Here is a 24,002-nt window from a genome sequence, read left to right as displayed (position 1 = left end):
ATTAAAAAATTACAGTAGTTTTATGTAGCTCAGTACATATTCAGTCACTCCTCTAAGCACTTTACATATTAACTTCATTTAAATCTCAAAACTGAGATAGGACTGAAGAAACTTTAAACAAGGTAGAAAAGAGACATAAAGCAAGGACAAGGAAATATAATTTTAATATGAGGTTCTATGTACCTTTCCAGGCGTGCCACCCCCCCCCCCCAAGCCAGACTCCCAGGCCTATCATTCCCAAATTTCTGGGGAATATGTAAATCTTGGGGTTACCTGTAAAATCACTCACTTATGATAATTACCTTGTCTACTGTTAATTAGCCCATCAAAAATAGATTAAACAAAGAGGGGTGTAATATTTTAAGAAACCCTATAATTTAGGGGACTTTCCAGCATTTTCTTTTTTTTTTTTTTAAGAGAGAGAGAGATTTTTATTTTTATTTTTTTTATTGGTTGTTCAAAGCATTACAAAGATTGCAGAATCACATTGGGAGAGAGAATTTTTTTAATATTTATTTTCTAGTTTTTGGCGGACACAACATCTTTGTTTGTATGTGGTACTGAGGATCAAACCCGCCCCCCCCCCCCATGCCAGGAAAGCGCGCCACCACTTGAGCCACATCCCCAGCCCCTTTCCAGCATTTTCTATTATTCAAATAGTGGAAACCATGTCAAGCTAAGGATGTTGAGAATAACCAGATTCAATAGGTGAACTTGAACCACCACCATTATAAACCATTTTGTGAATCCCAGACTGATGTCATCCCCACATCTTTCCCATACCCAACACTTTCCAAGTTTCCTAAGTTTCCTTTAAAAGAGGAGCAAGAACCCTAAAAGCACATCCCTTTATTGAGCTAACACCCATTTTCCTTTGAATGTTATCTGCTTTCCTAAATAAATCTCTGGGTCTCTGAATACAGCATGCTGAAATTCTTTTCCATCAACTATGCCAAGAACCCCACCTGTCCTAAATCAAGTTTCCCCCTCTCTGGGAACTATTTAAACCTTTTCCACTGACAAGAATACCAGATAATCTAGATACCAATATATAGCCTTATTTTACAGATAAGAAAACTGAGGCATAGAGGTCAAATAATTTTCTCAAAGTCATAGAGCTATTAAGCAGAAAAGCTCAATTTGAACACAAGCAGCCTAGCTCTATTGTTATAAAATACCACCAACCACATATCTTAATTATTAAATCATTTATCAAATATTTAAGTCAAATATTTATCAAACTAGAGACTAGTAGAGATACAGATGTGACCAATCAGACCTATGCCTTCACAAAGCTTATCTTTTGTATTTACCACATTTCTCAATTTCATCATCTTTTTCTACTACCATCTTGATTTAGTCATCTATTATGGGACTTTTGCAATCACTTCCTAACTATGCTATCCTTTTCATTATCTTCCCAAATGCAGCCTAAATTCTTTCTTTTTGATGTTTAAATTTTGGGCTTGTACTCATGACTACGCAGGAATAGCTCTGACAAGTTTTGCATCTATACTTCCCATCACATTGCTAAGTTTTGTTTTGTTTCTGTGCTTGGAATTGAACCCAGGGCTTCAGGCATGCTAAGCACAGCCTCTACCATTGACCTATACTCCCAGCCCCACGTTAATGGCTTTATTACCATCCATTGTGGGATATGCAGCAAGCAGTTTTGGACTAAAATTTATATTAAAGCTAGCAAGTTATTTTCTTTAAAAATGAAAGCAGATTTAAGGGTCTCCCTAATGTAAGATCACTCAAATGGGGTGTAATGGCACTCACTTGTAATCCCAGTGACTTCAGAGTCTGAGGCAGAAGGATCACAAATTAAAGGCCAGACTGAGCAATTTAGCAACACCTCGATAAGCAACTAGTGAGACCTGTCTCTAAATAAAATATAAAATAGGGCTGGGAATATGGCTCAGTGGTCGAGTGTCCCTGAATCCAATCCCTAGTACAACTCCACCCAAATTACTGTACTTGTTATCTATCTATCTACTTAATTTCTATTTCTTGTCATGTCAAGGTTTGTTTTTTTTTTTTTTTTTTTTTTTTTGGTACCAGGGATTGAACTCAGGGGCACTTGACCACTTAGTCACATCCCAAACCCATTTTTTAAAATATTTACTTTTTAGTTGTAGTTGTACACAATACCTTTATCTTATTTATTTTTATGTGGTGCTGAGGACTGAACCCAGGCCTCGAACATGTTAGGTGAGTGCTCTACTGCTGAGGCACAACCCCAGCCCCACCAAGCCCATTTTTGTATTCTATTTGGAGACAGGATCTTACTGAGTTGCTTAGCACCTCACCTTTGCTGAAGCTAGTTTTGCAATCCTCCTGCTCCGACTCCTGAGCTGCTGGGATTATAGGCTTGTGCCATGGTGCCTGGCTCAAGTCAGCTTTGATAGTGTCTTTTTAGGAATTTGTTATCTCATTTAAGTTGTCTTATTTGTTGGTATAAAGTTTTGTTGTTATTATTATAATTATTATTATTTTTTGGTACCAGGGATTGATACCCAATGTGCTTTACCCATGAGCTACAGCCCCAGCTGTGGAGCCCTAGCTCTTTATTTTCAGACAGAGTCTCACTTAGTTGCTTAGGGCCTCCTGGCTAGTTTGCTGAGGCTGACCTCTTGAGTCACTGGGATTACAGGCATACACCACTGCACCCAGCTTTTTTTTTTTTTTTTTTAAGTTGTAGATGGACACATATCTGTTTTTTATTTATTTACTTTTTAAATGTGATGTTGAGGATCCAACCCAGTGCCTCACGCATACAAGGCAGGCGCCCTACCACTGAGCTACAACCCCTGCCCTGCTTTGGTGTTTTCAAAGAAACAAAATCTTTGGTTTTATTGTTTCTTCCCCCACCCCCACCCCACCCCACCCCCTATTGTTTTTATTTCATTTTTTTTGTTACTGTGATATATGTCATTTTCTTCTAGACAAGAATACCACAGATACCCTGTTCTTACCTTAAGTTTAGCAGTTTTTTATGAATAAACACTTCTCAATTTGTTGTTTGCCTTTAGTGATTTCTAGAGTTTTAAAATGGTGGTTTGGGATACTTTTGCCAGTTTCATAGTTGTTTTGTAGCTGAGAGAGTATTTGCTGACCTTTTTGAACTAAGATGAAAGGTGCAACCTGAACTTGATACTGCTTTTAACTTTGATGGTAGAAATGGATACATAACTGTTGCTTTTTCAATAGCAAGTAACCAAAGATCTTTATTCCAACAAGTAGGAGGCTGCCAATGGTCTGTTTCAAAAAGCACATTGTTTCCTTTGGGAAATGAGCTGGGGAAAGTATACTCCTATGCTTTTGTTCTTGTAGAAGATTGTATAACACCTAATAAACCTAGCTTAAATACTGTATCATTTATCTGTATATCTATATCAATAATTCTCTCTCTATATGTATGTACACACGTGTGAATTTTTTTTGTGTGTGTGTTTTACAGTTCTGGATCAAATACAGGGCCTTGCACATTCTAGGCAAGTGCTCTATGAACTGAGCTACAACCCCAGCCCATATGTAATTTAATATTTTCATAGGATCCACAAATTTTTATAATAAAGAAGCTTTGAGCTGGGTGCAATGGCACATACTTGTAATTCCAGCAACTTGGGAGGCTGAGGCAGGAGGTTCACAAGGCCATCTTCAGCAATTTAGTGAGACCCAGTCTCAAAAATAGAAAAAATTAAAAAAAAAAATGAAAAAGGCCTGGGGATGTAATTCAATAGTAGAGTGCTCCTGAGTTTAAACCTCACTATTAAAAAGAAAACAAGGAAAAACAACAAAAGAAGAACAACAAAAACAAAAATCTTTGAGATGTCATGTTACAGTTTGGATGTGAGGTGTCTTCCAAAATCTCCTGTGTGAGACAATGCAAGGAGGTTTAGAGGAGAAATGATTGGAGAGTTAAACCAATTAGTGAATTAATCTCCTGATGGGATTAACTGAGTGGTAATTGAAGGAAGATAGAGTATGGCCAGAGGAGGTGGATCATTGCGGGAGTGGCTTTGGGGTATATATCTTGTACCTGGTAAGTGGAGTCAGTCCCCTCCTGGCCCTCACTCTACTTTCTGAACTGCTTCCCTCTACCGTACTTCTGCCATGTTGTTCTGCCTCACATTGAGCCTGGAAGAATGGGGCTGGCTGTCTATGGAAACCATGAGTCACTGAATAAACTTTTCCTCCTCTACAGTTGTTCTAGTTGGGTCTTTCAGTCACAGCAACAACAACAACAACAACAACAAAAAAGCTAACTAAAACATGTCATGAGCTTTCCAATAATTTCATTTTAAATGAAAAAAAAGTATTAAATATCATTTAATTATTTGCTCATATAGACTATTTCATTTGCTACATAAGATATTTTAATTATAGTTATGCTATAAGGATTAATAATATTTGACACAATCAATATAACATTAAAATAAACATTGCTTTATTACCTGAATATTTTAGCAAAATTTGGTAAATAAGTACCCTCTTTTATTTCAGCTGAAATCATTGGGATGGTTAGGAATTCAAGAAATCTGGTGCACAGTTCATTTTCTGTCCAGCCTCCTCCACCAGCTGGCATGAAGTGAGCACATTGCTCCACTATGCACTCCCCATAAAGATATATTCCTTATCACTGGCTCAAAAACAATAGGGATAGCCAATCATGGACTGAAGCTTTCAAAACCAAGAGCTAAAATAAACATTTTTCTTATTAACTTGATTTACCTCCCATGTTTGTTATGATAGCAGAAAGCTAACACACAGCATCAGTAGTAGTACTGCAACTACTTGGAGTACATGACCACTGCTACTACTAGTGCTACCAATAAAATGGTCAGAGTAGACCTTACATCTATAGAGGAAGTAGCCACTTGCAATATATTTTCACATGTATTGCATAATTTTTCACAGCAATTTTGTAAGTAAGCAGCACTGCTTTATTTCCATTCTTTCTGATGAACCCAGCCTAATTCCATCTTAAGATTGGGAGCCATCTCATCATAAAGTTATGAAAAGTTCATTTCTGTTTTACTATAAAATACTGAGATTTCGAAACTTGTTTGGAATTCCTGCCCATGCTCTGAACTCATCCATGCCTGGCTCTCCTTGACCAGATAACAACCCTTCCTAAAACCTTAGTGGTGCATCATAAATCCTGGCTCTCCATGACCAGATAACAACCCTCTCTGAAACCTCAGTGGTGCCTCATAAATTCTGATGTTAGGATCTGAATTTACTCCCTACCTCGAAATATCAAGCCAGGTAGATCATTAATCTGCTAACTGCCCTTGTATTACGTTTGCCAGAACCCTGTTCGCTGTAAGTTCCTAAGACAATCCTGTTTGTAACTTTTTGTGCTATATAAACCTTTTCTTGGGCTGGGGATGTGGCTCAAGCGGTAGTGCGCTCGCCTGGCATGCGTGCGGCCCGGGTTCGATCCTCAGCACCACATACAAACAACGATGTTGTGCCCGCCGAGAACTAAAAAATAAATATTAAAAAATTCTCTCTCTCTCTCTCTCTCTCTCTCTCTCTCTCTCTCTCTCTCTCTCTCTCTCTCTCTCTTTGTCTCTCACTCTCTCTTTAAAAAAAAAATAAAAAATAAATAAACCTTTTCTTCTCTGAGATCTGGGCTGTTCTGTGGCCCATATTTTAGTTGAGACAGCCGCTGGCCAGCTCTCTTTGTGTATACAATGTAAGTTTGCTTTAATTTGATTTAAAAGTGGAGTTGGTGGTCTTTTCTTTGCATTGTAGTTCAATATTTCTTTTATTCTTCGTGTGTGTGTGTGTGTGTGTGTGTGTGTGTGTGTGTGTTGGGGTACTGGGGATTGAACTCAGAGTCACTCTACCACTAAGTTACAACCCCAGCCCTCTTTCATTTTGTTTTGTTTTGTTTTGTTTTGAGACAGGATCTCACTAAATTGCTGAGACTGGTGTTGTACTTGTGATCCTCAGCCTTCTGAGTTTCTGGGATTACAAGCATGCACCACTGTGCCCAGTTAGGGTTGCCTTGTTTTCAATATAAACTAACTACAATATAATTGATAATTGCTCTTTCAAAAGAAGATCATGAACTACCATTAAGTAAATTTAATGCCAATTTATGTGATGAGAAAAAGTAGAACACTTTTTTCTTATGGTGCATTTTGCATCCCACTCTTACAGGGCAGTATTAAAACTGTCTTGGAGTAATTCCCAGATCTTTCTGTGACAAAATTAATTTTCACATGAGAAGTAGTTCCTTATTTCAGAACCTGACCAATGCAGAAGGATTTAGTATCAGAGGACATTATGCAATAAACTTACCCACAACAAACTCTCAGCACAAGTTAAGTGCTAAAGTAAAATTCTCCATTATTTTTCTAAACCTATTATTATGAGTTCACTTATTTTTTTTTCAGGGAGTGGTAACCAGGGATTGAACTCAGGGGCACTCAATCACTGAGCCACATCCCCAGTTCAATTTTTTATTTTATTTAGATACAGGGTCTCACTGAGTGCTAAAATATGACATTGAAAAATAGTACATCTTTTTGCCTTATTTCCGAGATTCAGAATTTTTTTTCTTAACATGTTGAAGTAAAATAAATGGTATCTTCAGCAAATTTAAATTCAATAACAATGTGAAGTCTGGTTCATTTTTCAGAGTAATCACTTCTTTTTATCTTCCTTAGATCTCCTGGCTCATGGGTATTTAAGTTACATCAACACTGTCTGTTGTAAAGGGGCACGTTCATTGTTCTTACTTAATCAAACATATGTAAGTTCAGTTTGAGGTTGATCCTGTGGTGAGTAGAATATAGTCCCTGCCATCAGTCACTGGGTTTCTTATCTAAGAAGTGGGAGATACACATGTAGGCAAATTGATGATGCACTAGGAGAGCCAGGTATCATAGGGGTATAAAAGAGAGTTACTTCCACTCAAAGACTATCTGTTAGTCTCAGCAAGAATGTCTAACAGTGTCCTCCAAAAATCGTATCTATCTGTATCTCAGAAAATGACTGTTTTAGTCAACTTTCTGTCACTGTGACCAAAATACCTGACAAGAACAACTTAAGGGAGGAAAAGTTTATTCTGGTCATGGTCTCGGAGGTTTAGGGGGAGAGGTAGAGGGAGAAGGAGAAGGAGAGGGAGAAGGAGTTCTGCCAGGGACAAAATATAAACCCCAAAGGTATACCCTCACTGACCTGCCCCCTCTAGCCATACCCTACCTGCCTACAGTTACCACCCAGTTAATTCATCAGTGGATCAATCCACTGATTAGGTTACAAACATCATAATCTAATCATCTTACCTCTGAAATTTTTGGAATTGTCTCACACACAAGGTTTGGGGGACACTTCATATTTAAACCATAATAGATCTTATTTGGAAGTATAGTCTTTGCAGGTGAAATTAGTTAAGGTGAAATCCTACTGGATTAGGGAGGGACCTAAATCCTATGACTGGTGTTTTTATAGAGAGGAGAGGGAGAATTGGATGCATACAGAGAAGAAGGCCATGGGGTGATGAGGCAGACTGGAATGACGTGACCACAAGCCAAAGAATGCCTGGAGCCACTGGAAGGGGCAGGAAGGACCTTTTCTGAGAACTGATAGCCCTACTGACAACTGATGTAGGACTTCTAGCTTCTAGAACTGTGATGAATGAAGGCTCCAGCCTCCCAGTTTATGGTTACTTGCTCCAGCTGCCAGCTGTAGGAAATGAATACAAACTCCCAGAATTGAGGGTAAAGCTGAAGAACCTCAGACCTTAAGATGTACAGGAACAAGGCACCTCCCAGGATCTCAGCAGCAAGAACTTATAGATTCCATGGCTTGGCCATCCAGGTGATGTGCTGCAGTGGACATTTAACCTTTCTCAAGAGCCTAATGCTCTGGAGTTATCATGTTCCCTTCCCAGCAGCCCAACTGGAACACATGGCATGAAGGATGGATGATTTCCTTAAGAAAAATAAAGAAAAGATAGAAAATAACCCAGGTGTTATGGTTTGGATGTGAGGTGTCCCCCAAAAGCTCACATGAGAGACAATGCAAGAAGGTTCAGAGGAGAAATGAGTGGGTTGTAAGAGTCTTAACAAAATCAGTGATTTAATCCCCTAATAGGAATTAACTGAGTGGTAACTGAAATGGTAGGGTGTGGCTAGAGGAGGTGGGAATTTGGGGCATGGATTTGGGTATATATTTGTATCTGGCTATGGAGTCTCTCTCTGCCTTCTGATCACCATGATGTGAGCTATTTCCCTCCGCTGCTCTCTTCTGCCATGATGTTCAGTCTCACCTTGAGCCCCAAGGAATGGAACCAGCCTTCTATGGACTAAGACCTCTGAAACCATGAGTCCTCAAATAAACTTTTCCTCCTCTACAATTTGTTCTGGTCAGATCTTTTAGTCATGGCAGCAGAAAAAGCTGACTAAAACACCCCTTTTTTTTCTTTGTGAAGAGTTTCCACCTTTGGATCACCATCACCACAGTAGTCACCATTTGTGTAGGTGACCACTATACAGAGGATAATAAAGTTTTTTTTGGAATAAAAAACCATCCAGCTAAATGCTACTGTTTTACCCAATGGTGGTGGGTGATTATGGGTGTTGAGAAAGGTTATCCTGACAGATATATGCAGAATGTTTTGGAGCAAGACCAGCTAGCCAGCAATTGCCACCATCCAAGTGTGAAGTTACAGGAGCATGGGAGAGCCTGTCCTGCCCTGGTGGTTCTGCCAAGGAAAGAATGCTATTGTTTTGTAGTCAGTTAGAGCTTAACATTGACTTTCAAGGTGGTATGGGGAGATTGAGGCAATTTATGCCTAATTTTTTGATATCTTTTTGACATCTTAAGAATTGGAAACATATCTTTTTGTTATTTGTCTACTCAATTATACAAGACAGATCAAGTGTTAATTCTCTCTGATTTGGAGTGAGAAGGAGCTAGAAGTAGGCTCCTTTATGCTGGGCGGCGGGAAGCGGGGGGGATTCACTTGGAGAACCCAGGCTCACAAAGACAAGAGCACACCTGTGTTTCCAAGAACCAGGGGCAAAGAAATAGGATGCATAGAACTCAAGATGAGTAATAAATTATAGCTCTTCTCTGTTACAGTCATTAGGCTGCCATCAATGGTAGGAAGAAGGGGATAAAATTGTCTAGAGAGAGAAGGGGAGCAGGAGGTATAATGGGCAGGAACCAGGTACTTCTCTGGTTGCCTTAGACTTTCTATGACATTCTGACATTTGGACATTTTGTCCCATACATTTGTAGGGCCACCTAGGAGTAGCTCTGATCTTGACCAGATTATATGGGTATCCTGGGCACAGTTATTTCTGATGGGGAAAAATCAAATAAAGAGTAGCTAATGAAAGTGCATGTGTGAGAATTAGATGGATGTGTGAGAATTAGATGGATAGGGGTGGAGTGTGTCTTAGTTGGTTTGGAAGGTTACAACAAAAATGCTTATAAACAACAGAAATTTATTGCTTACAGTTCTGGAGGCTGGGAAGTTCAAGATTAAGTTACCAGCAGATTGGATTTCTGGTGAGGGCTTCTTTTCTGATGAATAAGTGTTACCTTCTTGCTGAGTCCTCACATAGTAAAAGGAGCTAGCTGGCTATCCAGGCACTAAGGGTACTAAGGCCATTTGTGAGGGAAGAGTCCCCATGACATAATCACCTCCCGAAGGCCCACTCTTAATACCCTTGATTTGGGATTTGGGCTTCAATATATGAATGGGCTGGGGGCAGGGGGCACAAGCATTCATGCCAGGGCAGTATGAGAATCAGTTTGCTATGCATATGTGTTTGAATTTTCCAATGTATTATTTTTAAAAATATAGTTAAGTTTCATCTTTTCAATAATACTTATGGAACCCACAGACAGAACTAGTTTCAAAAATATGACTTCAAATGTGTCTTTAAAAAAACCTCAACACTTTATTAATAACCATTCAAGGACTGGGGATGTAGCTCAGTTGGTAGAGTGCTTACCTTGCATGTACAAGTCCCTGAGTTCAAGTGTGTGTGCGCACACACACACACATACACACACACACAAACTATATATATATATACATACAGACACACACACACACACACACACACATATATATATATATATATATATATATATATATATATATTTCATCCAGATTTTAGTGCACCGACTTGCAGGAATCATTTATAGACAGATGCCTCTATTTTTAGCACTTGGTAATATTTGCCATGACAGATAAAATAAATGCTCAGTAACCATCCTTGATCCTAATAGACCAAACAAATACAAACTCTATTTATCATCATTTGTGTGTGTGTGTGCACATGCAGTACTAGAGATTTTTTTTCTTAACATGGCTCATCAGTCTTCTTTTTTTTTTTTTTAATTTTTTATTGGTTGTTCACAACATTACAAAGCTCTTGACATATCATATTTCATACATTAGATTGAAGTGGGTTATGAACCCCCAATTTTACCCCAAATGCAGATTGCAGAATCACATCGGTTACACATCCACAATTTTACATAATGCCCTATTAGTAATTGTTGTATTCTGCTACCTTTCCTATCCCCTACTATCCCCCCTCCCCTCCCCTCCCCTCCCCTCCCCTCCCCTCCCCTCCCCTCCCCTCCCCTCCCCTCCCCTCCCCTCCCCTCCCCTCCCCTCCCCTCCCCTCCCCTCCCCTCCCCTCCCCTCCCCTCCCCTCCCCTCCCCTCCCCTCCCCTCCCCTCCCCTCCCCTCCCCTCCCCTCCCCTCCCCTCCCCTCCCCTCCCCTCCCCTCCCCTCCCCTCCCCTCCCCTCCCCTCCCCTCCCCTCCCCTCCCCACTTCTCTCTCAAAGTCTTCTTTTTTTTTAAAGAGAAAGATAATTTTAATATTTTATTTTTTAGTTATTGGCAGGCACAACATCTTTGTTTGTATGTGGTGCTGAGGATCGAACCTGGGCCGCACGCATGCCAGGCAAGCGCGCTACCGCTTGAGCCACATCCCCAGCCAGTATTAGAGATTTAACCTAAGGGTGCTTTACCATTGAATTATACCCCTAGTCCTCTTTTATTTTATTTTGAGACAGGGTCTAAGTTTCTGAGGCTGTACTCGAAAATGTGATCCTCCTGCCTCAGCCAGAAGCTGGGATTATAGGCATGTGCCACTACGCCCAGTGTATTTACCATTATTTATTTATCTTTTTTATTAGAGCACTATAATAATATATAGTAGTTGGGCTCATTTTGACAAAATCAGATACACAAGAAATTTAATTTCAATCCCTCCCCCCAACTCTAACCTTTTCCTCACCTTCCCCCACCCCCATTCTCCCTCCTCTACTGATCTTCCTTTTGCTCCTTTATTAATTTATTTTTGATTGATACTTTCTACATATACATAAAAGTGAAATTCCCTCTAGTTTACATTTATGTATACAAATAACATGATTTTGTTAAGTCCATTCTATATTTCCTCCCCTTTCCCATCCTTCCTTCCTCCCTCTTGATCTCCTTCCTCTACTCCACTGATTTTTCCCTTTATCTGTATGATATCTAATCCCCTCTCCCGACCTTCTTTCCCTAGCTTCCACATGAGAGAAAACATTTAACTCTTGATTTTCTAAGTTATTGACCATTATTTGAAGTGATACAAGTGACAAAGCAAATTTCTCGCATTTTTATTAGATTATACAACTAAGGATTTTATTTTCAAAAGAAGTTTATAAATTTATTTTTATTACTCTCAATATATTTCACCCCTGCCACTCCTGAAAAGTTCCCCAGCTCTTCCGCACACGTGTCTTGCATAACTTTGTCCTGCCCATCACCTTCTCCCATCTCCTTTCCCCTTATGCTACTGTTCCACTTTCTCCAAAATTAGCCCATGCACAGCCATATGCTAGCTCCTTCAAGCAAATGTGTCCAAGGCCTTGAGTACCTGCTCTTCAGGGCTCAACTGCGTGCCTCATCCCATACCTTCTCTCATCCATCATCCATCACTCTTGGTTCTGCATCCACTTCAGGAATCACTGAAATCCACAGCTGGGTAAGCCTTATTATGTAAATTCTAGCTAGCAGAGTGTCAGTTTTTCCCCTGACTTTCTGGTCAGATAGGCCTAACGTACACACTGGCTCTCCTCCAGTAAAGGCTCCTAACACTCAGATTTTATGGATCCTGCATATTTTATTTATTTATTTATTTATTAGCAGTTCTGGTGATCAAACTCAGGGCCTCATGCCTGGTAGCAAATACTCTACCACTAAGATACACCCCCAACCCCTCTGCATGTTTTGAGCAACAGTGTAGAGGTGGTTACAATTTATGTTTCATTTACTCTGTTTTACTCACTTCAGCGTATGGGAAACTGAGTATTCAGTATTTCTGAAACTCTGATACCACATCAGATATTTTTCATCAACAACAACAAAAATGCTTTGTGACAATGCATTGAAAATGTTTCGTACTGCTTTTTCCTTTCCAAATTCCTAAGGAATGTTAACCAGTGGAATAGTTGATCTTCATGAGGAAAATACCACTCCTTTGCTGTCAAATGCACACACACAGACACACAGCCAATCCAGGGTAAAAACAAAATAAATGCTTGCTTGAAGAACTCTTGTGGTGTCAATGCTCTATGGCCACTGAATCAAATGCATCACCAGGAAAATTCATCACATGTTTACTAAGAAGTGTTTTTGTTGTTTTTTTTAAACTGGGGATTGGACCCAGGGGTCCTTTACCACTGAGCTGCATCCCCAGCCCTTTTTATTTTGTATTTTGAAACAGGGTCTTGCTAAATTTCACTGGCTGGTCTTAAACTTGTAATCCTCTTACCTCAGCATCCTGAGTAGTTGGGATTACAGGTGTGCACCACCACACCCTGCGGAGAAGTATCTTTCAATGATTTTAACCGGTATGACCAGTCCAGTTAGATTGGATGGATGCAGAAGGGGAAAATTAGCTTTCATGGCAATATTTACACCATCTTTTCAGAAACAAATTAGCATTAAATTTGCTTGCTATGGCTATTTCATAGCATTCCAATATTAGTTTCATCTTGATTTATACCTTGTCTTGTGGCTTCTAAGTCGAGGAGTCTAATTAAATAATTTTAAAGTAATGATTTGTCTTGTTAAAGTAATTAATCAGAATGTTTATAAATTTTGTGCTATTTTTCTCTCTCTCAACAGTATAAAAGTATCAGTTTGGATTCTAGTTAGGATTAACAAAACATCAAACAAACAAACAAACAAAACAAGACATCTTTTCACTTGAAAAACTGTTACACCTAGGGGAAAAAAAGAGAAAAGAATAGTTATAAAACAAAGTGTACAGATCCTTCAATTTTTATGTTTGGGAAGAACAACAATAAGTAGTTGAAAATTGGACTGGTAAACTACACAGTTATGAAGAAGTACAGTTGAGTATTTTCCTAATCTCCCTCGGCATCTGAGTCTTCATTCATGAAAGAAGATGGGTGAGATCAGGAGGGTTTTGCTTGGTTTTTTTTTTTTTTTTTCTTTAATTTGTTGATGTCCTTGTAGGGGGCATTCTACCACGACCTATGAGCTATATCCTCAGGCCTTTGTTTTTCATTTTGAGACAAGGTCTCGCTAAATTGCCCAGACTAGCCTGGAACTTGCCCTTCTCTTCCCTCAGCCTTTGCTGGGATTACAAGTGTGCGCTACCTCACCTGGCTGAGATCAGAAGTTTTTAAAGATTTTTAGTGGAGGATTAAAATGTTCTGAGAGACACATACACATGTACATGTAGTTTTAGTGTGGTATAAATTTATAAGGTCAATGCTTAACACTTGCTAGTAAAGCAAATATATTAGAGCAATTATGCCATCTTGGAGAACACAAAAAATTTGAAATTGCAGATAAAAGATGACAGTTAACAGACTCAGAATGCAATTCATATCTGGATTTTGTTTTGATTGTACAGCATAATAAAATTCTAAATGGGAAAGTGGTAAGAGGTTTTTGTCTTATTTTTATTTCTAAAATTCATCTTGCAATTTGAGGATGGACCTAATATATTTTAAGGTTTGCACAAAAACTGGACAACCCAGTTCATTCACTGGTATTATCTAATTTGTTAAAATTTAAAGTTTGCTACTTAGCACACCTGAATGTGTGAGTGTGTGTGTGTGTGTGTGTGTGTCTGTGTGAGCATGCATGTGTGCATCCCTGTGTGTAACTACCCTATGCTGAGTTCACTTTGTCAGGCATAGTGCTATACATGCTCGTGCCTTGTTTTACATAGAAATTAGAGTGGAAGTGTCATAATATTAACTTTAACTTTAGGATTTAGAAGGATAAAGAAAAATAGAGAGAGAATTAAAGAGGTTGGATAATTCTGCCTTAGGTTCCCTGAGTTTTAAAATTACTATTTTTCAAAAAATTTTTTTAAATTTTTTTTGTAATATTTATTTTTTAGTTTTTGGCAGACACAACACCTTTGTTTGTATGTGGTGCTGAGGATCGAACCCGGGCCACACACATGCTAGGCGAGCACGCTACCGCTTGAGCCACATCCCCAGCCCCTTTCAAAATTTTTAAGATGTGATTTTAAGTGTTGCCTATTTTGATTTTTGTCATTGTAAAGAAGTAGCAAATGCTCACCAGATATTTAGCCTGATTTGGTAAAAATAGTAATGCAAGTTATTCTCATGACAAAACACAATAGAATTAAACATATATTAACACTTGTGGATTATTTCAGATATCTAATTGGAAAATTACACTTAAATGAAAAAAATATTTTTTTCTGAATTTATGATGTAGTTCTCTCTCTTTCAGATGCTTTCAGTTTTTCTGTTGTTGCCCATTAAGTATGCTGAAAAGCAGAAGTTTAATTTTCTAACAATGACAATGTGTTTTTTTTTTTTTTATCAGAGTGTCTCTATGGTCATTCTCCACAGCCTTCAGTGCTTTGAATTTTGTGTTAGGCAGCAGCACAAAACTGAAGCAGTCAAATTAAATTAATATAAACAGATGATTCTTCCAAATAGCACTAGTTAGTTATAAATGCAGAAAAAAATCAATAAATTTCAATTTGGCATGTTGAATTCAAGCTGCAAGTGACTCTCAAATCAGGGAGTAGAATATTTAAAATGTCCTAATCTACCACATTCTCGTTTTCTAACAAAAAGAAAAACTTCATTGATGGCTATAGCACTTTGACCTAACATTCTCATATTCAAAGCCATGCATATTGAGTGTTAAAGGATTAAGACACGGGATAAAATGTATTAACTTGAACAATTGTTCAATCCTAGGATTCCATGGAACAACAGTTTGAGAACCACTGGACTGGCTAATTTTTCCTCTTTGATTGATTACCTTTCATTTTATTGATCTTACCTTTCAGGAAATAACAGCAGAGTTATGCTATAGGGATAGACCAAGGCTTAAATGTCTTAGGGTCATCTCTTGGGATCTAAGAGAGAAAGCAAATTAAATACTTAATACAAATACCGTTGCAATATTTTGCCAGGAAAATTATATCAGATCTTTAAGCTTTGAGAAATTCTGATGGGAGGAGGCAGGATTTTCCTGCTTCCTGGGGAATGGGACTGTGTCATTTCTTTCATATGATAACTCTTAAAATTTAAGACAGTGGGTTGGTGTTATGATCCCTGCTGCACTTAATGTTGCTCAGTAAGAGGACACTTCCATTAGTAATCTATCTTCTTTGCTTTCCAGGTATGAATTCCAAAGAGAATCATATATTCTACGAATTATTTGGGGAGGGACTTAAGGGGAAGGGTCTAGGCTGGGAGGTGTTGCTTATGCTAAGACTCTTTTTGCAGTGTTACCACAGTGCTGTCAGCATCATTAGCCAAATAATTTGCATGGCACTGTATTTGGCTAGTTAAGTCCCAATCCCTCTTCACTATCCTGGGCTACAAGCTGCAAGAATTTGACTTGTTTGTCTTTCTTCCTTATGATTCTGATGTCTATCTCCTCTGCTGATAATTCTTTCCTTTAGGTTTGACCCCAAAGCAGAACACATATTCCTTTCTTTCTTTATTGTCATGTTTTCCTTTAAAGGGTTGGTTGACTTTTATTCACAAGGATATTTTATTTATTTTTTGCCTTTGGGAATTAAACCCAGGGCCTTGCACATGCTAAGCACTGAGCTATATCTCCAGCCCCAGAAAATGTTAAAAACAAAACCAACCAACCACCTAATGACAGAAAGTTATAGAGATTCCCAAAAGCTTTTCTCCTACTCATATGATTTCACAAAAAATAACAACAACAACAATCCCGCAGATGGGATTCAGTGATAGAGTACATGGGACCCTTCACTGAATCCCAAGCACTGCAAACAAAACAAGAAAAAGTAAATCAAATCAAACAAAGAAAGACAAAATAAATTCACCTGGATCCTGCCTTATAGGGTACATTTACAAGTTCTATTCTTACTTTGTGGTCTGTGTATTTAAATGTAAATGAAGGGCTAGGTTTCCCTTCCCTTTGTCTCTTACCTGCTCCTGTGGAGTTATACAGTTATTTTAGAACTATATCCTGTTCTCCCTGGACTGGGTCAGACACTGGACAAAGCTCCTCAGTCTAGTCTAAGGTTGATTCAGATCAGGTAGATTCTGCTAAGGAAAGGGACTTTTTAATCTTCTAAACCCACTTCCTATTCTTTTCACCAGATGTGGACTCTTGGGGTACCTTTCTCTTCTGGGCTTAAATCAATCTCATCCTCATGCCACCCCTCCCTTCTTCAGTCCTACCTATGCCTTAGACCTTTGGGTGAGGACATACCTTTCTTTCTTGGTCTCCAAAATTGAAGCCCTGGGACTTATTGCATTGCATTGATCTTTGGTGAGCTCCCTCCCTTCCTTCTTTACCACCATCTTTTGCTTGGTGCTATCTTCTTCTACTCTCCTTTTCTACCTTGGTTGACTTTTTTTTTTTTAAAGAAATCTTTATTTTATTAATTTGTTTTTATGTGGTGCTGAGGATTAAACCCAGTGCCTCACACACATGCTAGGCAAGTGCTCTACCACTGAGTTACAACCCCGGCCCCGCTGGTTGACTCTTGATAGCTACAATTATAGTAATACATTCACTTTGAATGTCAAGACCAATTCCAGTTTTAGTTAAAGGTCAGCTTCTAAAAATAAGTCCTGGGCCCAGTTTCATGGGTGTCACGGTCTACTAACATTGCTAGTTGCCTCAGTCCAGGATTCATCAACATCATCATCATGATGCAGTATTAGATTAAGTCTGGAGGCCTGAGTTGTCCAAACCTTGCACATTCCCCCATCCTCCAAAGAAAAGAGGCTTGATTCTTGCAGTTGGTTATCTAACCCTAAGACTTTGGTACTATCCTACCTAATAGCAATGTCTTCTGTTTGTCTAGAACATTGGGACACACACTTTGACCTCTGGAGAAGTAGTGATCAAACAAGTTCAGCCAGCAGGCAATTCTTTGCCTATATAATTGACTCTCAATAAAAAACAAGGCTTCCCTGGTTAGCAATACTCCATACATCTTCACACATAGTATTGCTAGGAGAATTAAGTGCTGTTTGTGTGATTCCACTTCTAGTATCTGGTTCCTGCTGGACTTTGCCTTATGTACCTTTTTCCTTGGCTAATGTTAATCTGTATCCTTTCACTGTAATCAACTACAACTGTGCTTGTAACAGCTTTTCTCAGTTCTGTGTGTCATTCTGCTAAATTTTTGACTCTGAGGATGGTCTTGGAGATCCCTGATGCAATCGTCATCTTCTCCGCTATCATCTTAATCATCAGCATCAATATATATTGACCATTTACTATGTGTGGGACACCTGCTGGATGCCTTATATGTTGTTATGGTTTTGATGTTATGTGCCCCCCAAAAGCTCATGTGTGAGATGATGCAAGAAGGTTTAGAGGAGAAATATTGGGATTTAATCCTGATGGGATTAATTGGGTTACCAGTACCTGAAGGCAGGGAGGGTGCGGTTGGAGGAGGTGGGTCATTGGGGGCATGTCTTTGGGACATATATTTTGTATCTGGAAGAATCTCTCTTTACTTTTGGATCATCATGTGAGCTGCTTCCCTCCACCCCACTCTTCTGCAATGATGTTCTGCCTCACTTTGAGCCCCAAGAATAGTCCTGACTTTCTATGGACTGAGACCTCTGAAACCATTAACACCCAAATAAATTTTTCCCTCTCTACAGCTGTTCTGGTCACAGCAGGGAAAAAGCTGACTAAAGCATATGTGTTATTCAATTCTCACAAGAGCCCTGTAAAGTTAATAGAATTATTCTCTCCAATCCTCCAAGCTGCACTCCATTTCATAGATAAGGAAACTGAGTGACCACAGAAATTAAATAAATCACCAAAGGTAGAGCTGAGGTTCAAACCCAACCTCCTCTGACTCCAGGGTCATGTTTTTATCTGCCAACCACTGCCAATTATCTGCCAACCACTAAGCTAAAACAGCTTATTGTAACTCCTTTCCCTGGCCGGATAAAATGACTTTCTATTTTTCATTCTGCATTTCTTATGCCCTTTCTTAAACTGAGGAATGCCTCCAGCCTTGTCTCCTTTCTTTTAGGAGCTCTCTCTAGCTCTGCTTCACCCAACCTAAGAAGCAACTTTTCAGAGGCCAGGTGGAAGAGTTTTCAAATACAAAAATATACATTTGAGGGGCTGGGGTTGTAGCTCCGCAGTAGAGCCCTTGCCTAGCACCCGTGAGGCTTTGGGTTCAATCCTCAGCACCACATAAAAATAAATAAATAAAATAAAGATATTGTGTCCAACTATAACTAAAAAATAAATATTAAAAAATATACATTTGATAACAGTATCAGAGAGCTGGAGGTGTGGCTCAGTGGTGGAACACTTGCCCAATAAGTGCAAGACCCTGAATTCAATTCCCAGCACCACAAACAAAACAAACCAACAACAAAACGGTTTCAGAGAATCCCCCTTCAGTAGTAGTAAGAACGGCTACTGTGTGAAGTGTTGCCAGGCATTGCAGGGAACAGATTCAGACCCTGTGTCCTGGGATAACCATGTTTAAAGGGGAACCAGTTTCACAGGCTGTTACAGTGCCCATAAATCCTCTCCCAGCAAGAAAGGCAAGAAGAAGAAAGTGATAAAGAATGAGTATGCACCTGCCTCTGTGTGTGTGTGTGTGTGTGTGTGTGTGAGTGCATGTACTCACGTGCAAGTGTCTCATGGGAACAGGACAGTAGGAGGTGCCTTCTCTGAGGAAGGCACTATGGGAGACTCTAGCCTGAGAAGTCTGTTTTTGAGTTATTCAGCCTGCGTCTGTGTTCCATCTCAAAAAACCCATGTGACTCAGGCATGTTTATGCTGGTATAAGGCCCTGCCAATTATCTGTAGCTTAGATTTTAGCTGAACACACTAGCGACTGCATGTTTTTACGCGTTGCAGTATATGAACCAGAGTACATGAATGCAGTCTTGCAGGACTGGCAGTATGTCACCCCTGCTCAGAGAAATCTAGGGCTGTAGAAGATAAAGGTCCGAACATATTTCCTGGGACTAGTGTTCTGGGGAGAACCAGCTGAGATCAGTGTGGTAAAACCAAGCTACCCACAGGAGTTGACATGCTCCTGTGCCTGTCCTTCTTCATCTGGGAGGAGAAGGATCCCTTTACTGAACTAAACAGGTGGAATTTTTAATGTTGCCAAATCTCTCTTGAGTCTGGGCATCTAGAACTGCAAAAAAGGCGGGGAGAAAGAAGGAGACTTGGGATGGCAAGAGAGGAAGTGCTTAAGAGGGAGGAGGGAAGGGGAGTGGAGACTATTTTAGGATTTATAGGGAAAGGCAAAGGTCTCCCAAGACTACACACTGGCCAGTCTTTTAGAAGAGCAGGGGTAGGACAGGCCTGGCCACTTGGAATGGAGTACTTATCTAAAGATGAAAGACCCCCCCACCCCCGCAACTAAATTACTAAAAGCAGGCCTCAGCTGAACATAGCTGGTGGTTGTGAGGATTCCTCATGAGTCAGCATTATCAAAATGTGGTGTGAACTGAAACCTGTTTATAAACTTCTCCCTACGCTGATTTTCAGGTTCTAGCTTTCAGAGATGAAAGCTGAATCTGCCAGCTGGCTTTACATAACCTTGCACCATGGCAGCCCACATAAACTACATTGCCACCTCTTCCAGCCTGAACGCTGGGGGTTGAAAGGAGGAACTCATGCATGCTTGGCAAGTGCTCCTCTGAGCAATGCCCCTAGCACTTCCCCCTCCCCCATATTCTACTTTTTTGGACTTAACAAATGCTTCTTGCTACTGTAATAACAGGTATAAGATTTTTGTTTGTTTTCATCTTCCCTATTGCCAAATTCTCCAAGGCAGCATTTTTCTAAATTTTTCTCCTCCTCCTCCTCCTTCTTCTTCTTTGGTACTAGGAAACTGAATCTGGGGTACTTTACCACTGAGCTACATCCCCAGTGCTTTTTTTGGGGGGGTGGGGTGGGAGTATTGGGGATTGAACTCAGGGGAACTTGACCACTGAGCCACATCCCCAGCCCTATTTTGTATTTTATTTAGATACAGGGTCTCACTGAGTTGCTTAGCGCCTCACTTTTGCTGAGGCTGACTTTGAACTCATGATCTTCCTGCCTCAGCCTCCCAAGTTACTGGGATTAGAGGCATTCAGTACCACACCCAATCATTTTTCTAATTTTTAAGGCTGTGAAATCCTTCATGTCTCCATGGCTGAAAGATTAAAAAAAAATCAAATGACTGTTTCTAAGGAGAAGTCCTAATTTGAAAGTGTGAATTATGTATCTTTTTGTATATCTTTAAGGGAGAGTTACTCCTTTTTTTTTTCTTGTGGAATTTTAAATGGCTGTACAAAACACATTTTCCAAGAAATACATTTTTTCCCTCCCATTACCAAAAAGGAAATTGCATAGATGATATTTCTGGCTGTGTCTGGCTAGGCCATTTTGCCCTGCTGGGCTCAGAGCAGAAATTGTCACCAGCAAGACTGTTCTCACTAGAAATTAACCTCCTAAGAAAGGACCTATGTATAAAATATCAGTCAACAACTTGGTGATCAAGTTGACCAAAACTCAAACAAGTAGAAAAAACTTTTGATATAGTAAATGCTCATTCAGATAATTTTTTTTAATAACAAAAATGCCCTAAGCTTCTTACTAATGCCTGCTTTTTGCAGAAGCCAATTTACCCATGAAAATGAGGTTTCTAGTTATGAGTGGTTATTTGTTCTGGCCTCAGCAGGTCAACTTGATTTAATGTGGAAACACTTTTTCAACCTTGTGGGAGAGGCATATTTTGAATAATGTCATTAATAGTTATGGGTATTTGGTGAAGACCTTAACACTAATATTTACAGAGTGACTTGTATTTGCATAGTATTTTTACATGCATTATTTATTTAATTCCTAGGGGAAAGTACAGATTGTTTTACCATCATTCCTGTTTAAGTAATAGATCTAGGCAGGCCATTATTTACCTTATGGTAGGACAAGGTTATTCAAAAAGGAGGTTTTGAACTTTCTAGTGCTCATGTTCTAGTACCTAGACCCCTGACTTTCTTACTCATCAGAACAAATTGTGTTTTTATAATAGTATCCAAAGGCCAAATACAAGTGTTATTATATATATATATATATATATATATATATATATATATATATATATATTGCATAACACATGTTGTGTGTCAGTGTGAATTGTCATATATTTCTTTTTTCTGTTTTGTAGTGTTGGGGATTAAACCTGGGACCTCACATATACTAGGCAAATACTTTACTACAACTCCAGTCTTGAATCATCACACATTTCAACTAAAAAACCATGTTGTAGTTTGATCCAATTATTTAAAAATGTCAGTTCTGATATGGGTTCAAGATTTGTTCCAAGATGCTTTCAAGAGATGGGTTTGTATGTATGTATTATATGTCAAAATACATTCTGCTGTCATGTATGACTAAAAAAATAAAAATAAATCGTATGGCAAAAAAAAAAGAGAGAGAGAGAGTTGGGTTTGTGTTAGCAGCCAGGCCCACGGGAATTTCGGTAAAAGTGCTGTGGTCCTAGAGGAGTGGAGAAATTCTACCTTGGAAAGATGTAAAGAAGCAGACCTGGGAAGTGATGGAGGACAGTTGCCAGGAAAGCTGCTGATTGGCAGAAGGACTATCCAGGTTTCATCATGCGGATGTGCAGACAATAGAGTGGCACATGTGATGGTTCAGATATGAAGTTTCCCCCTAAAGCTCATGTGTGAGGCAATGCAAGAAAGTTTAGAGGTGAAATGATTGGGTAATGAGATCCTTAACCTAATCTGTGCCTCAGTCCTCTGCTAGAGATTAACTGGGTGGTAACTGTAAGAAGGTAGGGGGTGGCTGGAGGAGGTGAGTCATTGGGGGCTTACCTTTGGGGTTTATATTTTGCCCCTGATCTGCAATGTGTTTTTTTCTGCTTTCTGGTGCTATGTCCTTAGCTGCTTTCCTCTACTCTACCATTCCACCATGATGTCCTGCCTCACCGCAGGCCCAGAGCAATGGACTCAGCCATCTATGGATGGAGACCTCTGAAACTGTGAGAGCCAAATAAACTTTTCCTCCTCTAAAATTATTCTTGTCAGGTCTTTTGGTCCTAGTGGCAAAAGAGCTGACAAAAACTCCACACATCTTTATTTTCCTCTCTTCTCCAGGGAGAACAATGATTATAGACTTTCAGTTTCTATCAGAGAGGCAAGACCAGAGATAAGAAGGCCACTTTTGAGGGCTACCAAGTCCCAAGCTACTTTGAAGTGGTTGAATATGTTTCAGGACACAGTGTTACCAGATTTATACTCTCTCCCTCACTTCATGCAGACCTTGGCTCAAACGTGAACACCCCTGGAGAAAACTTCTCTAACAAACTATCTACATTCATCTCTCCATCGCATTGTAGCCCCCTACTGTTCTATTTTGCTTTATAGTATTCAACACACCTGAAATTCCATATTATGTTTGTTTAGTTATTTCTGTTGGCTTCCCTAAAGGAATGTAAACTCCATGATGGAAGAAAGTGTCTTGCTCACTAGTTCTCCAGTTGTGCTTGGCACTTGGAAGATGTTTAACAAATAATATTAGATGAATAAACAGTTACATAATGAGTGACCAAAGATGAGACCCCCATCTATGACCCCTCTGACTTTAAGAAAAAGATTAAGGCTAAGGTAGAAAAACATTCCGTTGGTGCACTGGGATAACCCAGAGTCAGCCATGCACTTAGAATTTATAGTAATTATCTTTCTCCCCTGCTATTCTAGAAACTCCTTAAGAAGACCAACCTATAAGACTGATTCATCACCATCTTCCTGGTTACCTCAAACTATGCAGAAAACTTCTGTGATTTGGAAGGCTGAGGCAGGAGGATTCCAAGTTCAAGGCTAGCCTCAGCAACTAAGGAAGACCCCATCACAAAAAATAGAAAGGGCTGGGGATGTGGTTCAGTGGTAAATTTTCCCTGGGTTCAATCCTTGGTGTCAAACAAACAACAACAAGAAGAAAGTATGCAGAAAGGAAGGCATCAAATTAATGTGTTGGATTTGGGTAAAACATGAAAAGCGGCTGAGGGTTAACCAGCTGTGAAAAGGAAGATGCTTCCAAGTAGAGGGAAGAGCAAGGCTGAGGCCATGTGGCAGGAGATAGCAACTCAGCCCTTAGTAAAAGAACAGACAGAACTAACAAATATGACCAGGATAGAGTCCGGTGAGGCTGGAGAGGTGGGTGGGTGCTGCCATGCTGAAGGTTTGTAGGCTTGGTGGGCAAGGTATTTCACCTCTCCTATAAGAAATGGAATGCTTTTCATCTGTGAGTGTGCTAGAGGGACATTGTCAGTTTTGTCATCCCACAAACCTCTGGCTGCAGGATGTGGAGAGGCCACTGAGGAATTGGCCTTGACACAGGCTTCAGATGTGGAGTTGGATTTAGGGTCTCTGGAAGGTAAATTCTACAAAGGTTGGGGTCTCTGTTTCATTTGCTGCTATCTTCCTGGCACTGGTCT

General features: G+C 39.6%; 1 protein-coding gene across 1 annotated transcript in view; it reads right to left on the bottom strand.

Annotated features, from left to right (window-relative positions):
• Positions 1-11,745: 11,745 nt before the first annotated feature.
• LOC308630785 (aldehyde oxidase 2-like) overlaps positions 11,746-24,002 on the bottom strand; it is a gene marked incomplete at its 5' end in the record, with an annotated part of 86,709 nt that continues 74,452 nt past the window's right edge. Inside the window, 2 exons of the mRNA XM_081261427.1 lie at positions 11,746-13,269; positions 15,350-15,425. Coding sequence (XP_081117553.1) covers positions 15,372-15,425 — 54 coding nt within the window. The 3' untranslated portion in view covers positions 11,746-13,269; positions 15,350-15,371. The remainder of the gene's footprint in view (positions 13,270-15,349; positions 15,426-24,002) is intronic.

This window comes from Spermophilus citellus (assembly GCF_964194105.1).
Source record: "Spermophilus citellus genome assembly, chromosome: 11".
NCBI lineage: Eukaryota > Metazoa > Chordata > Mammalia > Rodentia > Sciuridae > Spermophilus > Spermophilus citellus.
This window is presented reverse-complemented; position numbering and strand designations above follow the sequence as displayed.